This window comes from Danio rerio, chromosome 8 (assembly GCF_052040795.2).
Source record: "Danio rerio strain M-AB ecotype USA chromosome 8, GRCz13ab, whole genome shotgun sequence".
NCBI lineage: Eukaryota > Metazoa > Chordata > Actinopteri > Cypriniformes > Danionidae > Danio > Danio rerio.
The window spans coordinates 58,640,001-58,663,795 of record NC_141028.1 but is presented as its reverse complement, the minus strand read 5'-3'; the positions used below and the strand labels follow the sequence as shown (position 1 = coordinate 58,663,795).

Sequence of the window (23,795 nt, the reverse complement as noted above, 5' to 3'; positions counted from 1 at the left end):
TAAACAATAAAATGATATGTACACCGTAATATGATATTTAAACTTCGGAAGGCTTTGATTTGATGAAATGTTTTATTAAACAATTTTAAAAAGTGTCATTAAAAGTAGTAAAAAGTTTGTTTACAATTTCAGAGCAGCGTGTAATGAATGACCTCCTCTATTCGTGTATGTACTCATTTAATCTGATTTGTGTTACATACAGTTGAAGGTCAGAATTATTAGCCCCCCTTTGATTTTTTTTTTCTTCTTTTTAAAATATTTACCAAATGATGTTTAACAGAGCAAGGAAATGTTCACAGTATGTCTGATAATATTTTTTCTTCTGGAGAAAGTCTTATTTGTTTTATTTTGGCTAGAATAAAAGCAGTTTTTAATTTTTTAAACATAGTTTTTGGGACATAATTATTAGCCCCTTTAAGCAAATTTTTTACCTAATTACCCTTACCTGCCTAGTTCACCTTATTAACCTAGTTAAGCCTTTAAATGTCACTTTAAGCTGAATAGAAGTGTCTTGAAAAGTGTCAAGTAAAATATTATTTACTGTCATAATGGCAAAGATAAAATAAATAATATAATAGTATATATTATTTTATTAGATAATATATATCATTTTTTATAAAATTATAAATTATATCATTTTTATTAGATAAAAATAAATCTGTTATTAGAAATGAGTTATTAAAATTATTATGTTTAGAAATGTGCTGAAACAATCTTCCCTCCATTAAACAGAAATTGGGGAAAAAAATAAACAGGGGCGCTAATAAATCAGGGGGGCTAATAATTCTGACTTCAACTGTGTGTGTGTGTTTTTTTTTTTACTTCCACTATATATATATATATATATATATATATATATATATATATATATATATATATATATATATATATATATATATATATATATATATATATATATAGTGGAAGTCAAAATTATTAGCCCTTCTTTTTTTCCTTTTCAAATATTTCCTAAATGATATTTAACAGATGATTTTTTCACAGTATTTAATATCATATTGTTTTCTTGTAAAGACAGTCCTATTTGTTTTATTTCAGCTACAATAAAGGCAGTTTTTAAAATTTTTTAAAAACCATTTTAAGGTCAAAATTATTAGCCCCCTTAAGCTATATATTTTTGATTGTCTACAGAGCAAACCGCTGTTATACAATGACTTGCCTAAATTACCCTAACTTTACCCTAATTAACCTAGTTAATGCTTTAAACGTCACTTTAAGCTGAATACTACAATCTTGAAAAATATACTAGATTTAGTGTTTTATTTTATTATTTCAGTTGTTTAGCTTCTTCTCATTTGTTTTGACTTCTTTGATGAATAATCATATGACAAGCAGAATAAAGTTGCTCATTATAAACAACCAGAAGGTGTAATCTTAAAGACTCTATTACATATGTATCTTTAATGAAAATATGATGAAACCGCTGTTATGTTGACATTTAATGAAGCAATGCCGCTTTGCCGTGTTTTCCACAGCGAGCACCGGAGCGTTTAATTACCAGCACTTCTAATACAGTATTCGGCCCATGATTTGGTTCATTTTAATTGCCCAAAGGCACCATATAAAAGCAAACCCTTTCAGCTTGAATATTACCTCACTTTTATTTCCATCTCTTTGTCTCCGCTGTGAATATTAGGCAGGTGTGTAACATTAAAAGCAGATGTGCTTCAGAACATGAAAGTGCTCAAGGCGCAACATAGACAATCCAGACTTATGTGTGTGTGTGTACGTGTTTTTGTGACATATCAGGACACAAATCTGTATAATGACATGGGTAGGACACAGGTATTACAAAAAGGAGGTGAAATATGAGGACATTGGTGACGTCCTCGTTTCTGAAAATGCTTATACATCCTACAGAATGAGTTTAATCAGAGAGTAAAGCTGCACGCAGTTTTCTGTGATGGTTGGGTTTAGGGGTGGGGTGAGGGCAATATAATATACAGTTTGGACAGTATAAAATGAATGGAAACCTATGTAATGTCCCCACTTTTCACAAAAACAAACATGTGTGTGTGTGTGTGTGTGTGTGTGTGTGTGTGTGTGTGTGTGTGTGTGTGTGTGTGTGTGTGTGTGTGTGTGTGTGTGTGTGTGTGTGTGTGTTTTTGCTGTTGTTTTTTACGCTCCATGGGCCATCGTGTAACTGATCTCATCTTGTTCATGTGTTATGAACTGTCGCGTTGTTAGCTGGTTATAAACGCTGTCCGCTGATGACTTTTCTCCGCGTTCTAGGATGCGGAGATAGTTTGCAGGAGAGCAGCGGGAACTTCTCGTCTCCTGGTTATCCGAATGGTTATTCAGCATATATGCACTGCATTTGGAGGATTTCAGTCACGCCGGGTGAAAAGGTGATTAGATGGGATGTTGTATTTTGTTTGTGTGGGCAAAAACTGGAAAAACGTAATAATCTCAATTCATTATAGATCAATGTATAATTTGAATTAATTTCTAAATAGCAATGGATGACTTATGACTTCTTAATGAATCGGACAAAACTTATTATTATTTATTATACAGTGCCGATCTACACTTTACCAGGTGTGACGTAGTAATGTGGAGCCGATCCGCGAATCACAGCACATTGTTAGCTGACCAATCAGAGCCTCTTGAAGGCAGGCCTTCAAAGGAACTCTGTACAACGTTACATTTTTTCCAAGGCAACATCGCCACTTACGTGCTCGCTACAGAAATGTATGACGTGGGAAGGTTGTAGCAACGTTGTCGTGTAACATTCAGCAATTGTGAGACGACGTCTATAGACTTAGACTTAGACTTAGAAAACTTTATTGATCCCGCAGGAAATTGCTTATGTAATGACTGCCATAACACACAAAACACAGAAACACAAAACCACAAGACAAAATAAATAAATTAAATAAGTGAAATAAGTCACATAAATCCAACCAATCTATAAAAGGAAACAGCCACAATACATAAGTATACAAACTATTATATAAGATATTACACTTAAAAGAGTCAGTGGTAACTAATACTATTAAGTCATATATCAAGTAATGAAAATAATATTAACCAAAACCAATAATATTACACATAAAACAATTACACATAAAATATTTCAAGTAGTAAAGTGATTCAGCACTCATTTAAAAAAACAGTGATATTGCACTAAAAATACTTAAGACCCAGTAAAAAAACGAACAAATATTGCACCTAGTAGATTATTGCACATCATAAAACATAATGCACAGACTTCCACACACTAAAACCCGTAATAAGTAATATATGGCACGAGCAGCAAGGTATTGCATAGATTACTGTAAGGGTAAGTGACTGAGGGAGACGTTATGAAGTCTGATAGCAGTGGGAAGGAAGGACCAGTGGAACACTTTAAGCTGGGAAGTCTGTGACTAAAGGTACTTCTCAGCTCGTCAACCACATTATGAAGAGGATGATCTACATTGTGCATAATTGACCGAAGTCTGCACAATGTTCTCTTTTCGGCCACAGTTTCCATATTGTCCAATTCCTCACCCACCACAGAGCCAGCTTTCCTAATCAAGTTGTTAAATCTCTTCATATCTGCCACTTTTACACTACCACCCCAGCACACCACAGCATAGAAAATGGCACTGGCCACAGTGGCGTAGCGGACGGGCCCGCACCGCGGGGGGGCCCCGCGTGATTAGGGGGCTCCACGTCGTCATGATTTTCAATAATTGAAAATTCACCGGCAACCGCAATAATCAAACTCTTGGGAACAACTGTGGTCGGAACCAAAGTTCACAGGTCTGTGTTCTCTGAACACCTCTCAAGCGGTGGACTACTTCATTCTGATTGCTTGCCGCCAATGTTAATTGCCAACTTAGCGACTTTGTCACTAGATTTAGCGACTTTTCAGACCCCCCTAGCGACAAATCTAGCGACTTTTTTGTGTGTTATTGGAGATTTTTTTAGACTGTCATTTGTCCATACTGTACCGTCCCTACTCTTCTCAATGAGCTGCGTGTGATGCCGCCGGCCCCTCCCCCCGCCTCACAGCACTGACAGGCGGCCCAGTCAGTCCTCTACAGCAGCTTCTCCCACCTGCAGCCCGAGAGCAGATCACCCCTCTGCGTACCGACGACAAATGAATTAGCACAGGCAGTGTGAAGGTATTTCCCTTGTACAGTCAAACCGATCTACTTTTACTTTATTTTAAAAATTTAATTGGAGCGTTTATTCTTTCCTTGTTCTCAATCACAGATATTTTAGTGACAGTTTCTGAACTTGTCTGAGTTCATTACATATGAGAGATTACTGCACATTCACTACATATCTATAATGACATACTGTATTCAAACAGCAATAACTTTAGTTAAATAAACATGCGTATATAAAGTGTAGTGCAATTATAAATACCCCTTTATTAACCATAGGCTGTTAAACAAACAGAAACGGTAAAAACGCGATGACGTCAGTGATATGCAAATTGACGTATGACGTATCCCCCCCCCCCTCTTCATCAGGGGGCCCCGTCAGCGATCCCTGCAGGGGGGCCTCCGCATTTTGCGCTACGCCACTGACTGGCCACTACAGACTCATAGAACATACGCAACATGGTGTTGCAGACTCTAAAAGATCGGAGTTTAAGTAGGAAATACAGCCTACTATGACCCTTCTTATATGTGACCAGAGAGTTCTTGGACCAGTCCAGCTTATTGTCAATATACTGGATATATAATATTTACTACAGGTAATAATGCTTTTTTCCTGGCAGGTTATCAATACTGCCTAGAAAAACAGGATAAACAGTATTGCTTAATATTAAATATTGTTCAATAATTTTTTCGTTTTTAATTTAAAAACTGCATGTGTAAGCTTTGAAGCGTAAAACTGCCACACAAATGAATATCATCAAACTTTTATATTATAAATTTCACAACATTTAACCCTCACAGTACACATCAAATTATAAGCAAACGGTATAAAATAAAGTTTAAATCACATTAAATAATTAACTTTCATTTATAATTATTAACTATAAATATAATAATTGAATATAATTAGAATTCATTTTTAAATAGCAATGGATGATTAATGACTTCTTAATGAATCCGACAACTTATTCCACAGAGTTTGACTTATCAAATAGGCATAAATATCGATATAAATATTTCAACTTTGTTTCAATTCCAAAAATAATTTAAATCTGTAACAATATTACATATGTAGAGTTTGCTTCAATAACATTTGGCTGTTCATTTATTTTTTTCCTAAGATCATCCTGAACTTTACATCTATGGATTTATACCGGAGTCATTTATGTTGGTACGATCACGTGGAAATCAGGGATGGATATTGGAGGAAAGCACCGTTGAAAGGTTTGAGATGAACGTATAATATTTTTAAACATAAAATAGGTCGGGTTCAAGCTTGATTATTCATGTTGAACTGTTTGCAGGTCGATTCTGTGGGGATAAATTACCTGATCCGATCATCTCGACAGACAGTCGCCTGTGGATTGAGTTCCGCAGCAGCAGCAACTGGGTGGGAAAAGGCTTCTCTGCTGTTTATGAAGGTACCATTACCAATGACTGTCATATACAGTGTGGGAAATAAGCCCTTAATAGGTCTCCGTTTTACTCATAAAACGTGTTTCTGAAGGTGCTGTTGACTTAAAATTTTCCTAAAATGTTGGTAACAACCAAAGAAATCCATATATTCAAAGAAAATTAAGCTAATTAGGTTACAAATGAAGTTATGCGTAACAAAATAAAGTATTGAACACATAAAGAAAGGAAGGTGTAGAAAGGCAGTGAAAGCCCAGACAGCAGCTGAAATCTCTCAGTAGTCCTTCAGCAAATCTCTGCCCGTCCTCAGTGTAAATGAATATCAGCTGCTTCAGTCCAACATCTACATCAGCAGGAGGATAAGGATGAAACCAGGGTGGACATTTCAGCAACACAATGATCCAAAATACAGCCAAAGAAACTCTTAAATGCTTTCAGAGAAAGAAAATCAAGCTGTAGAATGGCTCAACCAATCACCTGATCTGAATCCAATAGAGATTATGAATTAAAGCTCAGATTTAATAGACAAAACCCACAGAACCGTCAAGATTCTGACACTCTGATGAAGTCTGTGAAAAACTCACACCTGAGCAATGCATGTGACTTGCAGTGTTGATTTTGCTAGCCCACTAAATTTTTTTTTGTCTGCATGCAGAGATGAATTGTTCACCACAGAACTAGCAATGTGCGCTAACAGAATCAATACGGTTAGTTTTGATTTCTTTCGTACATTTGTACAGTCAAAAACAGTGCGCCGTGTAAACGTTCAAACATTAAGCAACTGCTGCGGCATTGTTTTCTCAGTAATTTTCTAAAGTCGAAAGAGCCGTGGCGCTGTGAGTAGTCTGGAAGAATTAGCCTAAAGCAAGCAATTTCATGGTCAGGGTCTAGGGAGAGTCAAGAGTGCTCAAAATAGCTTGTCAACAGAAAACATTGCCCCCCAGGCTTCAATTCAACCATAGCTCACATGAAGGTTGTCTGATGTCCGTTTACAGTACATTCTGTCATAAAAGAAGTCAGCAGGGGCTTTCACAGCAGGTACATAGATATTAAAACTAGCCACTAGGCTACATTATAAAGCTAAATTATTCCCATGAGCCATTTACCTTAATGCTTTGACACTTTGGCTAAATAGAAAAAAAATCACTTGTGATGAGTATCTTTGAGGCTGAGAAAATAATGCAAAAATTAAAATACTGTCCGGTGTTCGCTTTGGCATGCAGTCGACCACACAGTGCACACTTAAATCATTGCTAGTTCCTATTGTGCTGGATCCAACCCTACTCTGAAAGGGAAGAACTATTTCCTGGAAGTAGAACAATATCTTCTAGAACACTTTGGAAGAAGAGCCTGTTTTGGCATGTATTCACCTAGCTAGTGTACACTTAAAACACTAGATAGTTCTTATTGTGCTGGATCCAACCCTACTCTGAAAGGGCAGAATGCTTTCCTGGAACTAGAACAATAGTTCCTAGAACTATTTTATGAAGAGCTTGTTTGTTTTGGTGTGTAATCGCCCAGCTAGTGTACACTTAAATCACTGGTAGTTCCTATTGTGCGAGATCCAACTTTACTACAAAAGGGCAGAACTTTTTCCTGGAACTAGAACAATAGTTCCTAGAACTATTGGAAGAAGAGCCTGTTTGGTTTGGCGTGCATTCGCCCAGCGAGTGTACACTCAAATTGTTAGTAGATCCTATAGTGCTGGACCCAACTCTACTCTGAAATGGCAGAACTTTTTCCTGAAACTAGAACATAAGTTCCTAGAACTATTGGAAGGAGAGCCTGTTTGGTTTGGCATGCATTCGACTAGCTAGTGTACACTAGAATCACTGGTAGTTCCTATTGTGCTGGATCCAACTTAAGTCCAAAAGGGCAGAACTTTTTCCTGGAACTAGAACAATAGTTCTTAGAACTATTGGAAGAAGAGCCTGTTTGGTTTGACTTGCATTCGCCTAGCTAGTGTATACTCAAATCAGTGGTAGTTCCTATAGGGCTGGACCCAACTCTACTCCGAAAGTGCAGAACTTTTTCCTGAAACTAGAACAATAGTTCCTAGAACTATTGGAAGGAAGAGTCTGTTTGGTTTGATTTGCATTCGACTAGCTAGTGTACACACAAATCATTGGTAGTTCCTGTTGTGCTGAACCCAACCGTACTCCAAAAGGTCCAAACTCTTTCCTGAAACTAGTACATAAGTTCCTTGAACTATTGGAAGGAGAGCCTGTTTGGTTTGGCAGGCATTCGACTAGCTTGTGTACACTTAAATGGCTGGTAGTTCCTATTGTGCTGGATCCAACTTTACTCCAAAAGTGCAGAACTTTTTCCTGGAACTAGAACAATAGTTCCTAGAACTTTTGGAAGAAGAGCCTGAATTTAGGTGTGTTTGCAACACATGAATTAAGTACAATTTTAGTTCTAGGAATGCCACTTTGAAGCTTCTACTTCTGAGCAGGGTTTAATCCAGCATAATAGGAACTACGGTAAAATAAGTGTACACTAATTGGGTAAATGCAGAGTGTTTGAAGTTTTACAATACATAGATATTAAGAAACCAAATGTTAGCAGCATTTATGCATCACATTTGAGTGCAGCGTTGTGTGTTTTTTTCTTCTCTAACTCAATAAAATGCAGCAATAAAAAAAAAAAAATGTGTTGACATTTTCCATATTTGACCCAACATCAGGTTACAACAACCCAGCATTTTTGACATAATTTTTTGTGTAATGAAATGCATACCTGCTTAGTTATGCCAAAAGAAGGAGTTCCTGAAAATAGTTTCCATTTCTTGACATGTAAAGATTTCAATAAAAGTTTTTTTCACAAATAGTTCTAGGAACCATTGAAACATTACTCCAGCCGCTGTTTTCATGCTCTGTCACGTTTATGGCCTCAGTGTCCTTATGGTTATTTCTCCCAGTGATATTGATGTGTAATGTGTGCTCTTTCAGCTATTTGTGGTGGGGAAGTGAAGAAAGACAATGGTCAAATTCAGTCTCCAAACTACCCAGACGACTACAGACCGAACAAAGTGTGCGTGTGGAAGATCACCGTTGCCCAGGGTTACCACGTCGGCCTCACCTTCCAGTCTTTTGAGGTATGATCAAAAAAATGAGTTATCACTGCATGTAATTAACTGCTTATTCACCAATTTAGAAAGTGTGGTGTATTGAAAAAGTGTGTGTAAAACCATAATAAGAATGACAGAATAATGGTCACATTTTGTTTTAAGGCACATTTCTTGCTATTAATTATGATTTTAAGCTCAATAAGCTATTAGATTTGCTGCTACTTTATAGTTAGTAAAGTAGTAGTTGGGTTTGGATAATGTGTAGGATTAGGATCATACATTATAAGCAGCCACTAGTTAAATGTGGCATGAAATCAAAACTAAGCATATTGATTTTGTTAGCTCACATTGCTTGTTTTGTGGTGAAAAAAAATAAAATAGTTTGCCCTTGTAATCTTTAATTGAAACAAAGAGCATAGAATCACCAAGAGGCGACACTATAGTGCAATTTGGGAAACAGCCACTAGATGGCGAGTCGGCCATTTTGGAAAGAAAACTCCAATAGAGCAACAGCATATTATAAGTCTGTAAAATGAACTGTTAAAAGTGCTGATGATTGTGATTGTACATGTTGTATTGTCATCTTTCAGGTTGTCTCTCAGCTTTAATGCGCTTTTTAAATAAATAAATAAAAAAAAAAGCTGCTGCTTGCCATCGCGACAGCAATAAGATCCAATGGACAGCCGATCTCTTTCACTCCAAAATGGCGGAATCCGGGGCTGTTGCTGAATGCTGCTCTTGCATAGATCGTTGTATTGAGTGTCGCCTCTTGGTCATTCTAAGCTCTTTGATTGAAATCTGCAAATGCTGATTGTTTTCAGTTAAATTCTCAGATTAGGTCTGTGTGAGTTATTGGGCGTGGCTAACATACTTAACCACGCCCCTCCAGCTGTCAGTTTAGACAATAACAAACAGAAATAGTGATGAGGAGGAGGAGTCTGTTAGTTTAAAAAAAACTATTCTAAAAATTCTTCTAAAATAAAACCCTTTCCAGATCTTTCTGAATTAAACAACTACTTTATTATATCCAATCAGCTCCTGGTGGAAAAAAAAGCCACGCCCACTGTTTTCTCATTTACAACCCAAGCTCATTCTGAAAACGTAGCCCCGTGAACGTTTCTGGAGACCGTGATTTACGTGGCCTGAGGTACGTATGGCTGCATTTGGTTTTTTAAGCAAATGTTACGGGGCGGTGTGACGCTGCTTCTCTTCGCGCTCGCCGGCGGACGGCTCACCTCCTCTGTGTGGAGGGCTTTTCCGCCGCAACCAGTTTGTCCGGTTAGCTCGTCGTGTTACGCCGGTGGAGCGGAGGCCCGGAGGAGGAGCTGACCGCGTTCGACAATAGGGTTCGAGTCCGGGGAAGAGCAGTTCCAGAAATCAGGTGAGAAAAAACAGAATCCAAAAAATAAAGTGAGCGAGTTCGTAACAGGGTGAGAATGCTGTGAAATCCGAAAACGCGGTCAAAATCGGATGAGGGCTTTTCTTTTTCTAGACTGCTTTTGTAAATCGTCGCTTGGGTTTAGGGAAGAAGGAGGGTGGCTGGGTTTCCCGAGTGGCCGGCCGCCCAGTCAATAGTTAAGTCATTCATTCAGTCAGTCAGTCGGACAGACGGTCGCTCGACAGCGGCCTTCGGAGGCTTTTTATGTGAGAACAGTGCAGGCGTGAACTGCGCGCACTCCCTAGAGGCGTTCAAGACGTGAAAAAGCGCGCACAGCGGCCACAGCGGATTCGTGAAAACAAAAACTGCACAAATACGTACCTCCTGGGATGTATTTCGCGGTCTCCAGAAACGCCCGCGGTGCTACATTTCCAGAATGAGCCTTTTTAATATAGCGTTTCTCTAGGAAATGTGTCACAATACAATTTGACACTTAATCTAAATTGTTACTGAAATAAAGGACAACAGCATTTACATATTATTCTGATGTCTCTGGGTTTAATTTAGATCATCTGAAGCCAGCTGGAGTAAAAAAAAAAGAAAGAAACGAATACGTACTATTTGAAAACAGAGTTATAGCTCTGTCATTTTAAATCAAAAAAGAAAAATATATTACTTTCAATTTGTAATAGAATGTCTTGTTTTTAATAAAAGTAAAGGCCTTTTTGGTTTTTCAGCTTTTAACTTATCTTTTCCGTTTATTCTTTCATGTTTTGTCTTTTCAATGCAAGATCGAGAGGCATGATAACTGTGCGTACGACTACCTGGAGGTTCGAGACGGGAACTCGGAAAGCAGCCCGCTTTTGGGCAGGTTCTGCGGTTATGACAAACCTGATGATATTAAATCCAGTTCCAACCAGCTCTGGATGAAATTCGTGTCTGACGGTTCTGTTAATAAGGCCGGATTTGCTGCCAATTTCTTCAAAGGTGAGTTGTCGAATTGTTTGCTGCATGCTTAGAAATTTCAGAAACGTCAATTTAACATTATTCGGAGATTTCGGGAAGACGCACACAGCTGAAGTCCAAATTAATAGACATAAATTATGATTAAGCTGTTATTTTGTTTTAATTAGGAAAATTATCAAAAAAAAAATTTTTTTTTTTGAGCACGATGCTAATGGTCTAATCCCTTTCAATGACCTATGCTAAGCTAAGCTAAAAGTGCTAAAAACTCAACAGTTTAACTCTAGGAGAGCATTAAAATGAAGTTATTTCTTTAAAAAAGTGGAGTGTACCTTTAAGAAACTTGAATAAGGCACGAATCACAATAAGGCACGAATTACTGCATACATTCTGCAATGTTATTTATTTTCCTTGCGTATCTTACGAACACCCCTTCAAGTAAAGTGCAAGCAATGTTTGCTCCGATATTAGAAAGTCTACGTTAACGTAATTGTTTTTACAAATTTAAATGGATTGAATGTTATGTTGTTCCAAAAAAAGCTTAAGAAATGTGTTGTTTTTTTAAATAGGAAAATTATCAAAAGTTTTACTTTTTTTTTAGCATGATGCTAATGGTCTAATCCGATTTAATGACCTATGCTAAGCTAAGCTAAAAGTGCTCAAAAAATTAAGTTGTTTCTGGAAATAAAGTGGAGTGTTCCTATAAGGCACGAATCACTGCATGCACTCTTCAATCTCATTTATATTTTTGACGTGTCTTACGAACACCCCTTTAAGTTAAGTGCTACCAACATTTGCTCCGATATTTGAAAGTCAGTGCTTTTACAAATTTAAGTGAACATAAATTATTATATTGTTCCAAAAAAACATAAGAATTGTGTTGTTTTATATAGTAAAATCATCAAAAAATTTTGAGCATGATGCTAATGGTCTAATCCGATTCAATGACCTATGCTAAGCTAAGCTAAAAGTGCTCAAAGAATTAAGTTAATTCTGGAAAGTAGAGCATTTATTTAAGAAACTTGAATAGGGCACGAATCACTGCATGCACTCTGCAATATCATTTATATTCCTGACGTGTCTTACGAACACCCCTTCAAGTAAAGCATTACCAATGTTTGCTCCGATATTAGCTCTGCTCCTATAAAATATGTCCTTGTTGTTGCAGAAATGGACGAGTGTTCCAGACCCGACAACGGTCGCTGTGAGCAACGCTGTGTCAACACTCTGGGTAGTTACAAGTGCGCCTGTGATCCCGGTTACGAACTGGCGGCGGACAAACGGAGCTGTGAAGGTCAGTACAGTACAGTGCTGGAGATGGGCCAGTGCTATTGTGTGCTGATAAAGATTCTGTAGAGCAGCGACAGCATTGGAATTAGAGAAATCATTCATTCATTTTCTTTTCGGCTTAGTGCCGTTTTTAATCAGGTGTCGCCACAGCGGAATGAACCGCCAGCTTATCCAGCATATGTTTTATGCAGCAGATGCACTACCAGCCGCAAACCATTACTGGGAAACACCCAAACACACTCATTTACACACACACACTCACACAAACTCCACAAAGAAATGCCAACTTGTCCAGCTGGGACTCGAACCAGCGACCTTCTTGCTGTGAGGTGACAGTTCTAACCATTCAGCCACCATGGGAAACACCCATACACACTTATTTACACACACTCACACAAACTCCACACAGAAATGCAAACTGGTCCAACCAGGACTCGAACCAGCGACCTTCTTGCTGTGAGGCGACGGTTCTCACCACTTAGCCATCATGGGAAACACCCATACACACTCATTTACATACAGACTCACACAAACTCCACAAAGAAATGCCAACTGGTCCAGCTGGGACTCGAACCAGCGACCTTCTTGCTGTGAGGCGACAGTTCTAACCACTGAGCCACCATGGGAAACACCCATACACACTCATTTACACTCACACAAACTCCACACAGAAATGCCAACTAGTCCAGCCGGGACTCAAACCAGCGACCTTCTTGCAGTGAGGCGACAGTTCTAACCACTGAGCCCACCATGGGAAACACCCATACACACTCATTTTACACACACACTCACAGAAACTCCTCACAGAAATGCAAGCTGTTCCAGCTGGGACTCGAACCAGCGACCTTCTTGCTGTAAGGCGACAGTTCTAACCATTGGGCCACCATGGGAAACACCCATACACACTCATTTACATACACACTCACACAAACTCCACACAGAAATGCCAACTGGTCCAGCCGGGACTCGAACCAGCGACCTTCTTGCTGTGAGGCGACAGTTCTAACCACTCAGCCACCATGGGAAACACCCATACACACTTATTTACACACACACTCACACAAACTCCACACAGAAATGCCAACTGGTCCAGCCGGGACTCGAACCAGCGACCTTCTTGCAGTGAGGCGACAGTTCTAACTACTGAGCCACCATGGGAAACACCCATACACACTCATTTACACTCACACAAACTCCACACAGGAATGCCAACTAGTCCAGCCGGGACTCGAACCAGCGACCTTCTTGCAGTGAGGCGACAGTTCTAACCACTGAGCCCACCATGGGAAACACCCATACACACTCATTTTACACACACACTCACAGAAACTCCTCACAGAAATGCAAGCTGTTCCAGCTGGGACTCGAACCAGCGACCTTCTTGCTCTAAGGCGACAGTTCTAACCATTGGGCCACCATGGGAAACACCCATACACACTCATTTACATACAGATTCACACAAACTCCACGCAGAAATGCAAATCGGTCCAGCTGGGACTCGAACCAGCGACCTTCTTGCTGTGAGGCGACAGTTCTAACCATTCAGCCACCATGGGAAACACCCATACAAACTTATTTACACACACTCACACAGACTCCACACAGCAATGCCAACTGGTCCAGCCGGGACTCGAACCAGCGACCTTCTTGCTGTGAGGCGACAGTTCTAACCATTGGGCCACCATGGGAAACACCCATACACACTCATTTACACTCACACAAACTCCACACAGAAATGCCAACTAGTCCAGCCGGGACTCGAACCAGCGACCTTCTTGCAGTGAGGCGACAGTTCTAACCACTGAGCCCACCATGGGAAACACCCATACACACTCATTTTACACACACACTCACAGAAACTCCTCACAGAAATGCAAGCTGTTCCAGCTGGGACTCGAACCAGCGACCTTCTTGCTGTGAGGCGACAGTTCTAACCATTCAGCCACCATGGGAAACACCCATACACACTTATTTACACACACACTCACACAAACTCCACACAGAAATGCCAACTGGTCCAGTCGGGACTCGAACCAGCGACCTTCTTGCTGTGAGGCGACAGTTCTAACCACTGAGCCCACCATGGGCAACACCCATACACACTCATTTTACACACACACTCACAGAAACTCCTCACAGAAATGCAAGCTGTTCCAGCTGGGACTCGAACCAGCGACCTTCTTGCTGTAAGGCGACAGTTCTAACCATTGGGCCACCATGGGAAACACCCATACACACTCATTTACATACAGATTCACACAAACTCCACGCAGAAATGCAAATCGGTCCAGCTGGGACTCGAACCAGCGACCTTCTTGCTGTGAGGCGACAGTTCTAACCATTCAGCCACCATGGGAAACACCCATACACACTCATTTACATACAGATTCACACAAACTCCACGCAGAAATGCAAATCGGTCCAGCTGGGACTCGAACCAGCGACCTTCTTGCTGTGAGGCGACAGTTCTAACCATTCAGCCACCATGGGAAACACCCATACACACTCATTTACACTCACACAAACTCCACACAGAAATGCCAACTTGTCCAGCCGGGACTCGAAGCAGCGACCTTCTTGCAGTGAGGCGACAGTTCTAACCACTGTGCCACTGTGTTGCTCTGAGAATGACGTTGTTTCTGGAAAAAAAGTGGAGCATTCCTTTAAAAAACTTTTAAAGGCACCAATCACTGCATGCACTCTGCCTCTAGTGGACAGTCTGCGCTCCTGCGCCCTCGTAATTACTACTCCTGCTTGAGCTGTTGACAAACCGCCGACATCTGTTTTGTGCTATTGACTTTCGGGCCTGCCAGCAAGTTACGAGCGCCTTCCTCACACTGACAGGCTTTCTTTACCCTCCTCCGCACACAACGCTTACAAAACACCACTCTTGCTATCTCAATGACTAGAACCGGAAGGGGTTTTATCATATTCCTCTCCAGCAAAAGGTCGAAGCGTTCTTAGGTAAAGGATTGTGTAACAGCTAACGTCTGCTGGTGAATTGTGTGCTAATGTGTGTGGATACAGTACGCGAGGCAGTTGCTAGGACAGCACGTACCCTGCAGCTGCTCTACTGAGCAGAAATCTGTTTGTTCAGACATGCACCGAGATGACTCAACATGTCAATCGTGACAGACTGGAGTGCGATCTGTAAATCATTTCTTCATTAGATTGCAAAAAAAAACCTATATATTTATATATATATACACACACTCACTGGCCACTTTATTAGGTACACCTTACTAGTACCGGGTTGGACCCCCTTTTGCCTTCAGAACTGCCTTTATCCTTCATGGCATTGATTCAGCAAGAGACTGGAAATATTCCTTTTTGCTTCATATGGACATGATAGCATCATACAGTTGCTGCAGATTTGTCGGCTGCACATCCATGATGCGAATCTCCCGTTCCACCACATCCCAAAGATGCTCTATTGGATTGAGATCTGGTGACTGTGGAAGCCATTTGAGTACAGTGAACTCATTGTCATGTTCAAGAAACCAGTCTGAGATGATTCACGCTTTATGACATTGCGGTTTATCCTGCTGGTAGTAGCCGTGAGAAGATGGTTACACTGTGGTCATAAAGGGATGGACATGGTCAGCAGCAATACTCAGGTAGGCTGTGGTGTTGACACAATGCTCAATCGATACTAATGGGCCCAAAGTGTGCCAAGTAAATATCCACCAAACCATTACACCAGCAGTCTGAACCATCAATTAATTAAAGGCAGGATGGATCCATGCTTTCATGTTGTTGATGCCAAATTCTGACCCGACCATCCAAATGTGGCAGCAGAAATGAAGACTCATGCCTACATGTCTACATGCCTGAATGCATTGAGATGCTGCCATGTGATTGGCTGATTAGAAATTTGCGTTAATGAGCAGTTGGACAGGTGTACCTAATAAAGTGGCCGGTGAGTGTATATTGACCGTGCATCATATCAGCAGTAAATCCAGCATTATCATAATTACCGCGCTGCTCTTTCTGACAGAAGAACGGGCCACGCTGAAAGCCTTTACTGCATGAGTGTCCTGTGGGAATGGAGACCCACTGAGGGCTTAAATGTACACAGAGCTGAAAGTTGAAGGCAGTGGTTGTCCAAAGGCTTCTAAATGGCATGTTTGTAGCCATGGAAACGTCTCTCCCGGAGCGCCGAGCGCTGTAGGGGATCCGGTTGTTAATTTGGATTGTACCGCACTAAACTAAACTGCTCTGTCTTTCTGCTTGGTGTTTGATGAGATATACAGCCTGGGGTTGTTCTGTGTGTGTGTGTGTTTTTGTAATGAAAGCAGGACTGCTCTTGTTAGTTTATACTGTATGTTGAATGCGCTGGTTTACACAAACACGCTGCTCAGATTGATGAGTTGAAGAGTGCTTTGTAATCTAGGTGTGCTGTGTGTATATTGTAAGCTTACATACGCACACATACGCACGCACGCACACACACACAGTTTTCCCCCCTCATATTTTAAAAGAATTCAATTTATTTGTATTTCACAGTGATGGCAGTAGCCATGACTCCCCAATGAATCTTTCAGTGAACAGTTCTTAAAAAAAACATTTGTGGTTCAGTGCTAAAAACATTTAAAATAATTTCAAATAATAATATTTCCCCTGATACAATGTTTGTGGAATTGTGGAAGGCACTTTCTGTTACACATATATGTAGATATATATTTTTTAAATTCTTATATTATTATTATTATTAATAATAACAATGAAAATAAAAATAATAATAATAATTTGAATATGAATAATAATAATTATATGATTATGATAACAAGATTAATAGTGATACCATTAATAATAATAATAATAATAATAATAAGATTAATAATAGTTATGATTATATTAATAATAATAATAAGATAAATAATAATATTATGACTAATACTATTTCTACTAATAAAACAAATTATAATACTATTAGTAATAATAATAAATAAATTATAATAATGATAATAAATAATAATAATAAAATAATAATATTAATAATAAAAATGATAATGCTATTAATTATAATAATTGTGAGATCATTAATAATGGTAATAACTTTAATAATAATAATAATTGTGTTGATAATAATGAAGTTAATAATATGATGATTATTATTAATAATATAATAATAATAATAACAACAACAACAATAAAAATAATAATATTAATGGTAATAATATTAATACAATTATTAATAATAATCATAAGATTAATAATAGTTATATAATAATAATAATAATAATAATAACAAGACAACTAATAATAATATTTATACTACTACTACTACTAATAATAATAATAATAAAAATTATAATACTATTAGTAATAATAATAATAATAATAATAATAATAATGTTAATAATAATAAATATAAATAAAAGTAATAAGATTAATAATAATAATACAAATTATCATACTATAATAATAATAATAATAATAGTAACATTATTAATAATAGTTATAATATTAATAATAATATTAATATTAATAATAATAATATTAATAATAAAATTATAATACTATTAATAATAGTAATAATAATAACAATAATAACAATAATAATAATAAGAAAATTACTATTAATAATAATGAGATTAATAATAATATTAATAATAATATAATTATTAATAAAACTGATATTATTATTATTATTAATATTATATTTTTTGGTATTTATTTGTATTTATTTTTTAAGGCCATTGTAGGACAATCATTTTTATGTTAAGACAGCTGTTAGCACAGCTGTAAAGTTATGTTACAATAACATTGTAATAAAGCTGTAATAACTTCCTAACAGTACCGGTTTCCAGATTGCGCCATAAAAAAACTAAACTCATAAAACTTTGGAACCACAAGAGATTGATAGAGTTATGTTTCAGTTTTGGGTGAACCATCCCCTTAAGATATAACAAGCATAGCAGATGCTGTTCTGTTATAGCTTTTGACCTAACCGTGGTCCTAATCTACCTACCATGGTTATTAAACAGATAGAATAAGGTTTTAAGCTCAGGACCTTTCTGCAGTACACCCTCTGCTCTACATCATACATTCTTGTGTAAAGTTATTTTGCCTGTTTGTCTTATTGTTGTTGTTGTTTTTTTTTCCCTCCAGCTGCCTGTGGGGGTTTCATCACCAAGCTGAACGGGTCCATCACCAGTCCCGGCTGGCCCAAAGAGTACCCACCTAACAAGAACTGCATCTGGCAGCTGGTGGCGCCGACGCAGTACCGCATCACGCTGCTTTTCGACGTCTTCGAGACCGAGGGCAACGATGTGAGCACTAGGTTTTTACCACTGAGTGGGGTGGGTCTGTCCGGTTCATTTCTGCTGAATTGGTGTACATCACTACAGTGCTTTAGGGAGTGACCTCTCCATAGTTATGTTTGCTCACTTGATTTGCTCACTTTTAGCTTAGCTCAGCATAAACCATTGAATCAGATTGGACCGTTAGCATCTCGCTAATAACCGAATCATCACACACTGTAAAAAACATTTAGCTGACTTTACTTGAAAAAAAAAGACAGTAAACTCATTGCCTTATAATTATTAAGGAAACAAACTATATGCATAATTATAAAAGTTACCTTTTATAAATAAAGTTTGCTGACATTTTAAAGTAAAATCAACTTGTTGCTTGTAAAGGTAACGGGTTTATTAACTGTTTTAAAGTAAAGTAACTAATGGCTTTTTACAGTGCAGGGTTTTAGGATATGATTTCTCCAGATTATCTTTATGTTTGCTTATTCGATTTGTAGCCGGAGCACTTTTAGCTTAGCATAAATCATTGAATCAGATTGGACCGTTAGCATCTGTCTAAAAATGAAAAAACAACAACAAAACAAACAATTACAGTACAATCCCCAGCTAGCTAAATACATAACAGCAGTGCATGTTATCATTGTCTCTGCTGCAGCCGTGATACGGCACCAAAGTTCCTTTATTATTACGCCATATTGAGAGTATAGTTCCTAGTCAAATCCACCTATAAAAATAGAAACTTCTCATTTTCAATCAGTCTTAGTACATAACTACAGAAGAGTCCAGCTAGAAAGGAAAAATATTGATACTTTTTTGAGTGTGATGCTAATGGCTAACTGATTCAATGATCTGTGTTAAGCTAAGCTAAAAGTGCTCCCGCCAGAGCTGGGGATCAAAAATGGGATAGTTCCTTGTCATATCCACCTATAAAATAGCAACCTCTCCATTTTATGTTAGTCTTAGTACAAAACCAAAAGAAGAGTCAGGCTAGAAATAGGAAAAATATCAAAAAGAATTTTAAGCGTGATGCTAATGGTTCAATCTGATTCAATGAATTATGCTAAGCTAAGCTAAAATTGCTCCTGCCAGACCCGGAAATTGGCTTTAAAAATGGTACAAATCAACTGTTTAACTCTAGGGGAGTTGTAAACTGAGCCTGTTTCCAAAAGCAAAATAAAACAAAGCTAGAAAAATGTAGAGTGTTCCTTTAAATGGACACTTCCACTTAAAAATAGAAAGGTACAAATGTCGCCCTTCACTTCCTCCAAACCAGTTTGAAGTTCTTTGTTCTGTTGAACAGAAAAGAAGATATATATTTTTTTAAATGATAACTTTTTTCAACATTCTTCAAAGTATCTACTTTTGTGATCAACACACAATAAATAAATAAATTCAGGAAATAAACTCATACATGTTTGGAGCAAGTGAAGAGTGAGTAAAGTATGTTTTTTTAAGTACATTACTAAATATTCTATGGTACTTCTAGTGTAATGCAGGTAACACATTATTGTATTGTGATTCAGTGTCATTGCACATTTGAAGGCGTAGTTCAGCCAGAAATGAAAATTTGCTGTTAATTTATTCACCCTCAGGTCATCCAAGATTTAGCTGTGTTTTTTAATCACTGGAGCATTAAAGACGATGTTTAAGCTGAAACCGGGGTGATTCAGGGAACCAAAATCAGCCTTTAACTGCTGCAGGCAAAGCAAAATGAATACCCATGGCAATGACCAAGATCCTGTGAAGCAAAATAATTGGTCTGTGCAAGAAACAGCACATTTTTACAACGTCAGTGTCTTTAATCCACATCCTTAGCAAACACGAAGCATAATAATACATATTACTAATTGTTTAATAGCATATTAATGATAAAAAATAACATATAAATGATGAATTTAATGTAATTTTATTGTCATTTTCAGTTTAATTGTAAATGTTATTGTAATTTTATTGTATTGTGACTGTTTTTAACATTGATGATAATTAGCTTTTTCAATTAGCACGAACGATATTAATTGCCATGGCCAATATATTAATCGACTAAAAATTCAAAATGGCCTTAAGCAAGTTGTTAGTTCCAGTTGTCAATTTCAGCTTTATTTCCTGTGCAAACCGACAGAATAAGTGTCGTCAAAATAAAAGTTATCAGACGATTTTTCAAATATCGGCATCAGCTGATAAGTTTTTCTGTTTGGCTGATGTGTTTGAGTAGGAACTTTTGTTTTGTTGCCCATGATATCTGCTCGAATAAATGCCGTCAAAATAAAAATTATCGGGCGAATTTTTAAATATCTGCATCAGCCGATAAATACAATAACAAATACAACACAATATAAATTATTGCCGTTGAAATAAGTGTCAAAATAAAAATTATCGGGCGAATTTTTAAATATCTGCATCAGCCGATAAATACAATAACAAATACAACACAATATAAATTATTGCCGTTGAAATAAGTGTCAAAATAAAAATTATCGGCAATTTTTCAAATACTAATAAGGTAATAAGGTTTTCAATTTGGCTGATGTGCTTGAATGATGCCCATCATTCTCCCTTTTGCTCTCAATCGTTTCTTTTTTTTTTTTTTATAAAAGTCTTTACTTTACACATATTTTTTATCTACTAGAAAATAGATACAATTATATTGGTTAAATATCATTGCCGTCAAAATAAAAGTTTCAAAATAAAAGTTAAACCTTTTTAAATATCTGCATCAGCCGATGCAGATTTATTCATTCATTTATATAAGTAAATGAATGAATGAATGAATGAATAAATGAACATGAAAAAATGAATGAATGAATGAATGAATGAATAAATTAATTAATGAAAAAATGAATGAATGAATGAATGTGAATGAATAAAAATGAATGAATGAATGAATGAATGAATGAACGAACATGAAAAAATGAATGAATGAATGTGAATGAATAAAAATGAATGAATGAATGAATGAATGAATGAATGAATGAATGTGAATGAATAAAAAATAATTGAATGAATGAACATGAAAAATGAATGAATGAATGTAAATAAATAAAAAATGAATGAATGAACATGAAAAAATAAATGAATAAATGAAAAAATGAATGAATGAATGAATGAATGAACATAAAAAATAAATGAATGAATGAAAAAATGAATGAATGTGAATGAATAAAAATGAATAAATGAATGAACATGAAAATGAATGAATGAATGTGAATAAATAAAAAATGAATGAATGAACATGAAAAAATAAATGAATGAATGAAAAAATGAATGAATGAATGAATGAATGAATGAATGAATTAAATGACACCAACACAATTGAGAATCACTGTGAACCAACTTTTTTTGCATTCACGTTTACTTTAACATTACACACATCGTGAAAGTTAAAGTAAAAGCACAGCAATGGCACTTTAACAACATGTACTTGCTATTGACCTTATTCTAAAATGCGGAAGTGCGCCTGTTTTCGCGATTGTCTTAGAACTTCCGATTCAGTCGCCTATAGGAGAAATGACTAGGAATAATAAACGGCAGAAAATGGCCAAACTACTTGCTCAACAAACAAATGTTTGCATGACTACACAGACCAAGTAGCATAATATAATAAGAAAATATTAAATTGCAACATCAAGCAGCGTAACGAGCAGTTGTTAACGTCAAAAAATGAATGGAAGTGAATGTGACCGGAAGTCGCGAGACAAAAGGATTCAAATGGCAGCGCCCACTCATCAGCTGAGAATAAGGTGAATACACATTAGGAATAGTGTTACTGCGTGTAAATACGCACAATTAAAAGCTCCTACTAAAGCAAGATGAGACACTATAAAATAAATATTACTAGCTGTATTTTTAAAGGGCCATCTGGCATCCAGTCTGTCTTCATTATTTGATATGTCACAGATTTTAATAGCCAGCAACACTGCTTTAATATAGCAGCAACATCATTACATTAGAGTGATTTGGGGAAGAAAATGAGGCTGTTGGCGCGGGCTGTTTTATTTTTTTAATAGCTATTAGTCTGTTGAATTAGCCGAGCCACTAAAACATGTGATAAAAGCAGCCGCAAGTTTTTTCCCTGAGCATTCTATAGCTTCAGATTAATAGTCTTCTAATATAATTGCTGAATAAATTGAAGCCAGGAATGTTTTCGGGTTCGTGCAGGTTATGCTCTGTCGACTGCATCAGCGATTATGCTGTCAATTACCACACACACATAACTATGAGCACAAAAACAGGTCTGTTTACAGTAATGCAGAACATCGAAAGTCTGTACGAGCTAAAAGATAGCAGGAATGCAGTAATGTCACTAGTACGAGACCCTCCCCAGGAGACCGTCATCTGCAGTGTTTGTGTTAGTTTGGTCATACAATTATATTGGTTAAATATAATTGCCGTCAGAATAAAAGTTAAACGTTTTTCAAATATCTGCATCAGCCGATACATTTTTCTGTTTGGCTGATGTGTTTGAGGCGGGACTTTTATTTTGATGCCCTTTGATGCCTTTTATTATATATTTTTTAATCCATTAGCAAATACACTCATATCAACAAAATATCTGCTTAAGTTAATGCCGTCAAGATAAAAGTTATCGGCCGATTTTTTTAAAATATTTGCATTAGCTCGTAGGTTTTTTTGTGTGGCTAATGTGTTTGAGGTGGGACTTTTATTTTGATGCCCATCACTCTCCCTTTATCTCTCCGTCATCTCTTTTTAATAAAAGTCTTTACACATGTATTTTTAATCTATTAGCAAATAGATACAATTATATCGGCTTAATATCTGCTATTAAAATTAATGTCGTCAAAATAAAAGTTATAAAGTTATCAGCATAATTATTTTTTTCAAAATATTGGCATCAGCTGATAAATACAATAATAAATACAATACAATATAAATAAATGCCGTAAAAATAAAACTGTCAAAATAAAAGTTATCCGACAATTTTTCAAATATTTGAATCAACCGATATGGTTTTCTGTTTGGTTGATGTGTTTGAGGTGGGACTTTTATTTTGATGCCCATCATTCTTCCTTCTGCTCTGTCATCTCTTTTTTTTTATATAAGTGTTTACACGTGTTTTTTTTTTTATCCATTAGCAAATAAATAAAATTATATCAGCTAAATATCTGCTTAATTAAATGCCCTCAAAATAATAGTGTCTCAATAAAAATTATCAGACGATATTTTTAAATATCTACATCAGCCCATAAATAATAAAAACAATACAATATAAAAATTGGCGTTGAAATAAAAGTGTCAAAATTAAAGTTATCGGCCGATTTTTTCAAATATCTGCATTTGCTCATAGGTTT

General features: G+C 36.9%; 1 protein-coding gene across 5 annotated transcripts in view; it reads left to right on the top strand.

The window, feature by feature from the left end:
* The window catches only part of bmp1a (bone morphogenetic protein 1a), a 128,420-nt gene that overhangs the window by 86,045 nt on the left and 18,580 nt on the right, over window positions 1-23,795 (top strand). For 2 of the 5 annotated variants that reach the window (XR_015497251.1, XM_087263796.1), the window contains exons 8-14: window positions 2,251-2,366; window positions 5,237-5,339; window positions 5,420-5,536; window positions 8,480-8,625; window positions 10,768-10,963; window positions 12,108-12,233; window positions 18,344-18,504. Coding sequence is in view for 4 of the 5 variants with exons in the window: in XM_087263796.1 (XP_087119922.1) it covers window positions 2,251-2,366; window positions 5,237-5,339; window positions 5,420-5,536; window positions 8,480-8,625; window positions 10,768-10,963; window positions 12,108-12,233; window positions 18,344-18,504 (965 nt within the window). In the remaining variant the exon portion in view is untranslated. 5 annotated transcript variants of the gene reach the window in all.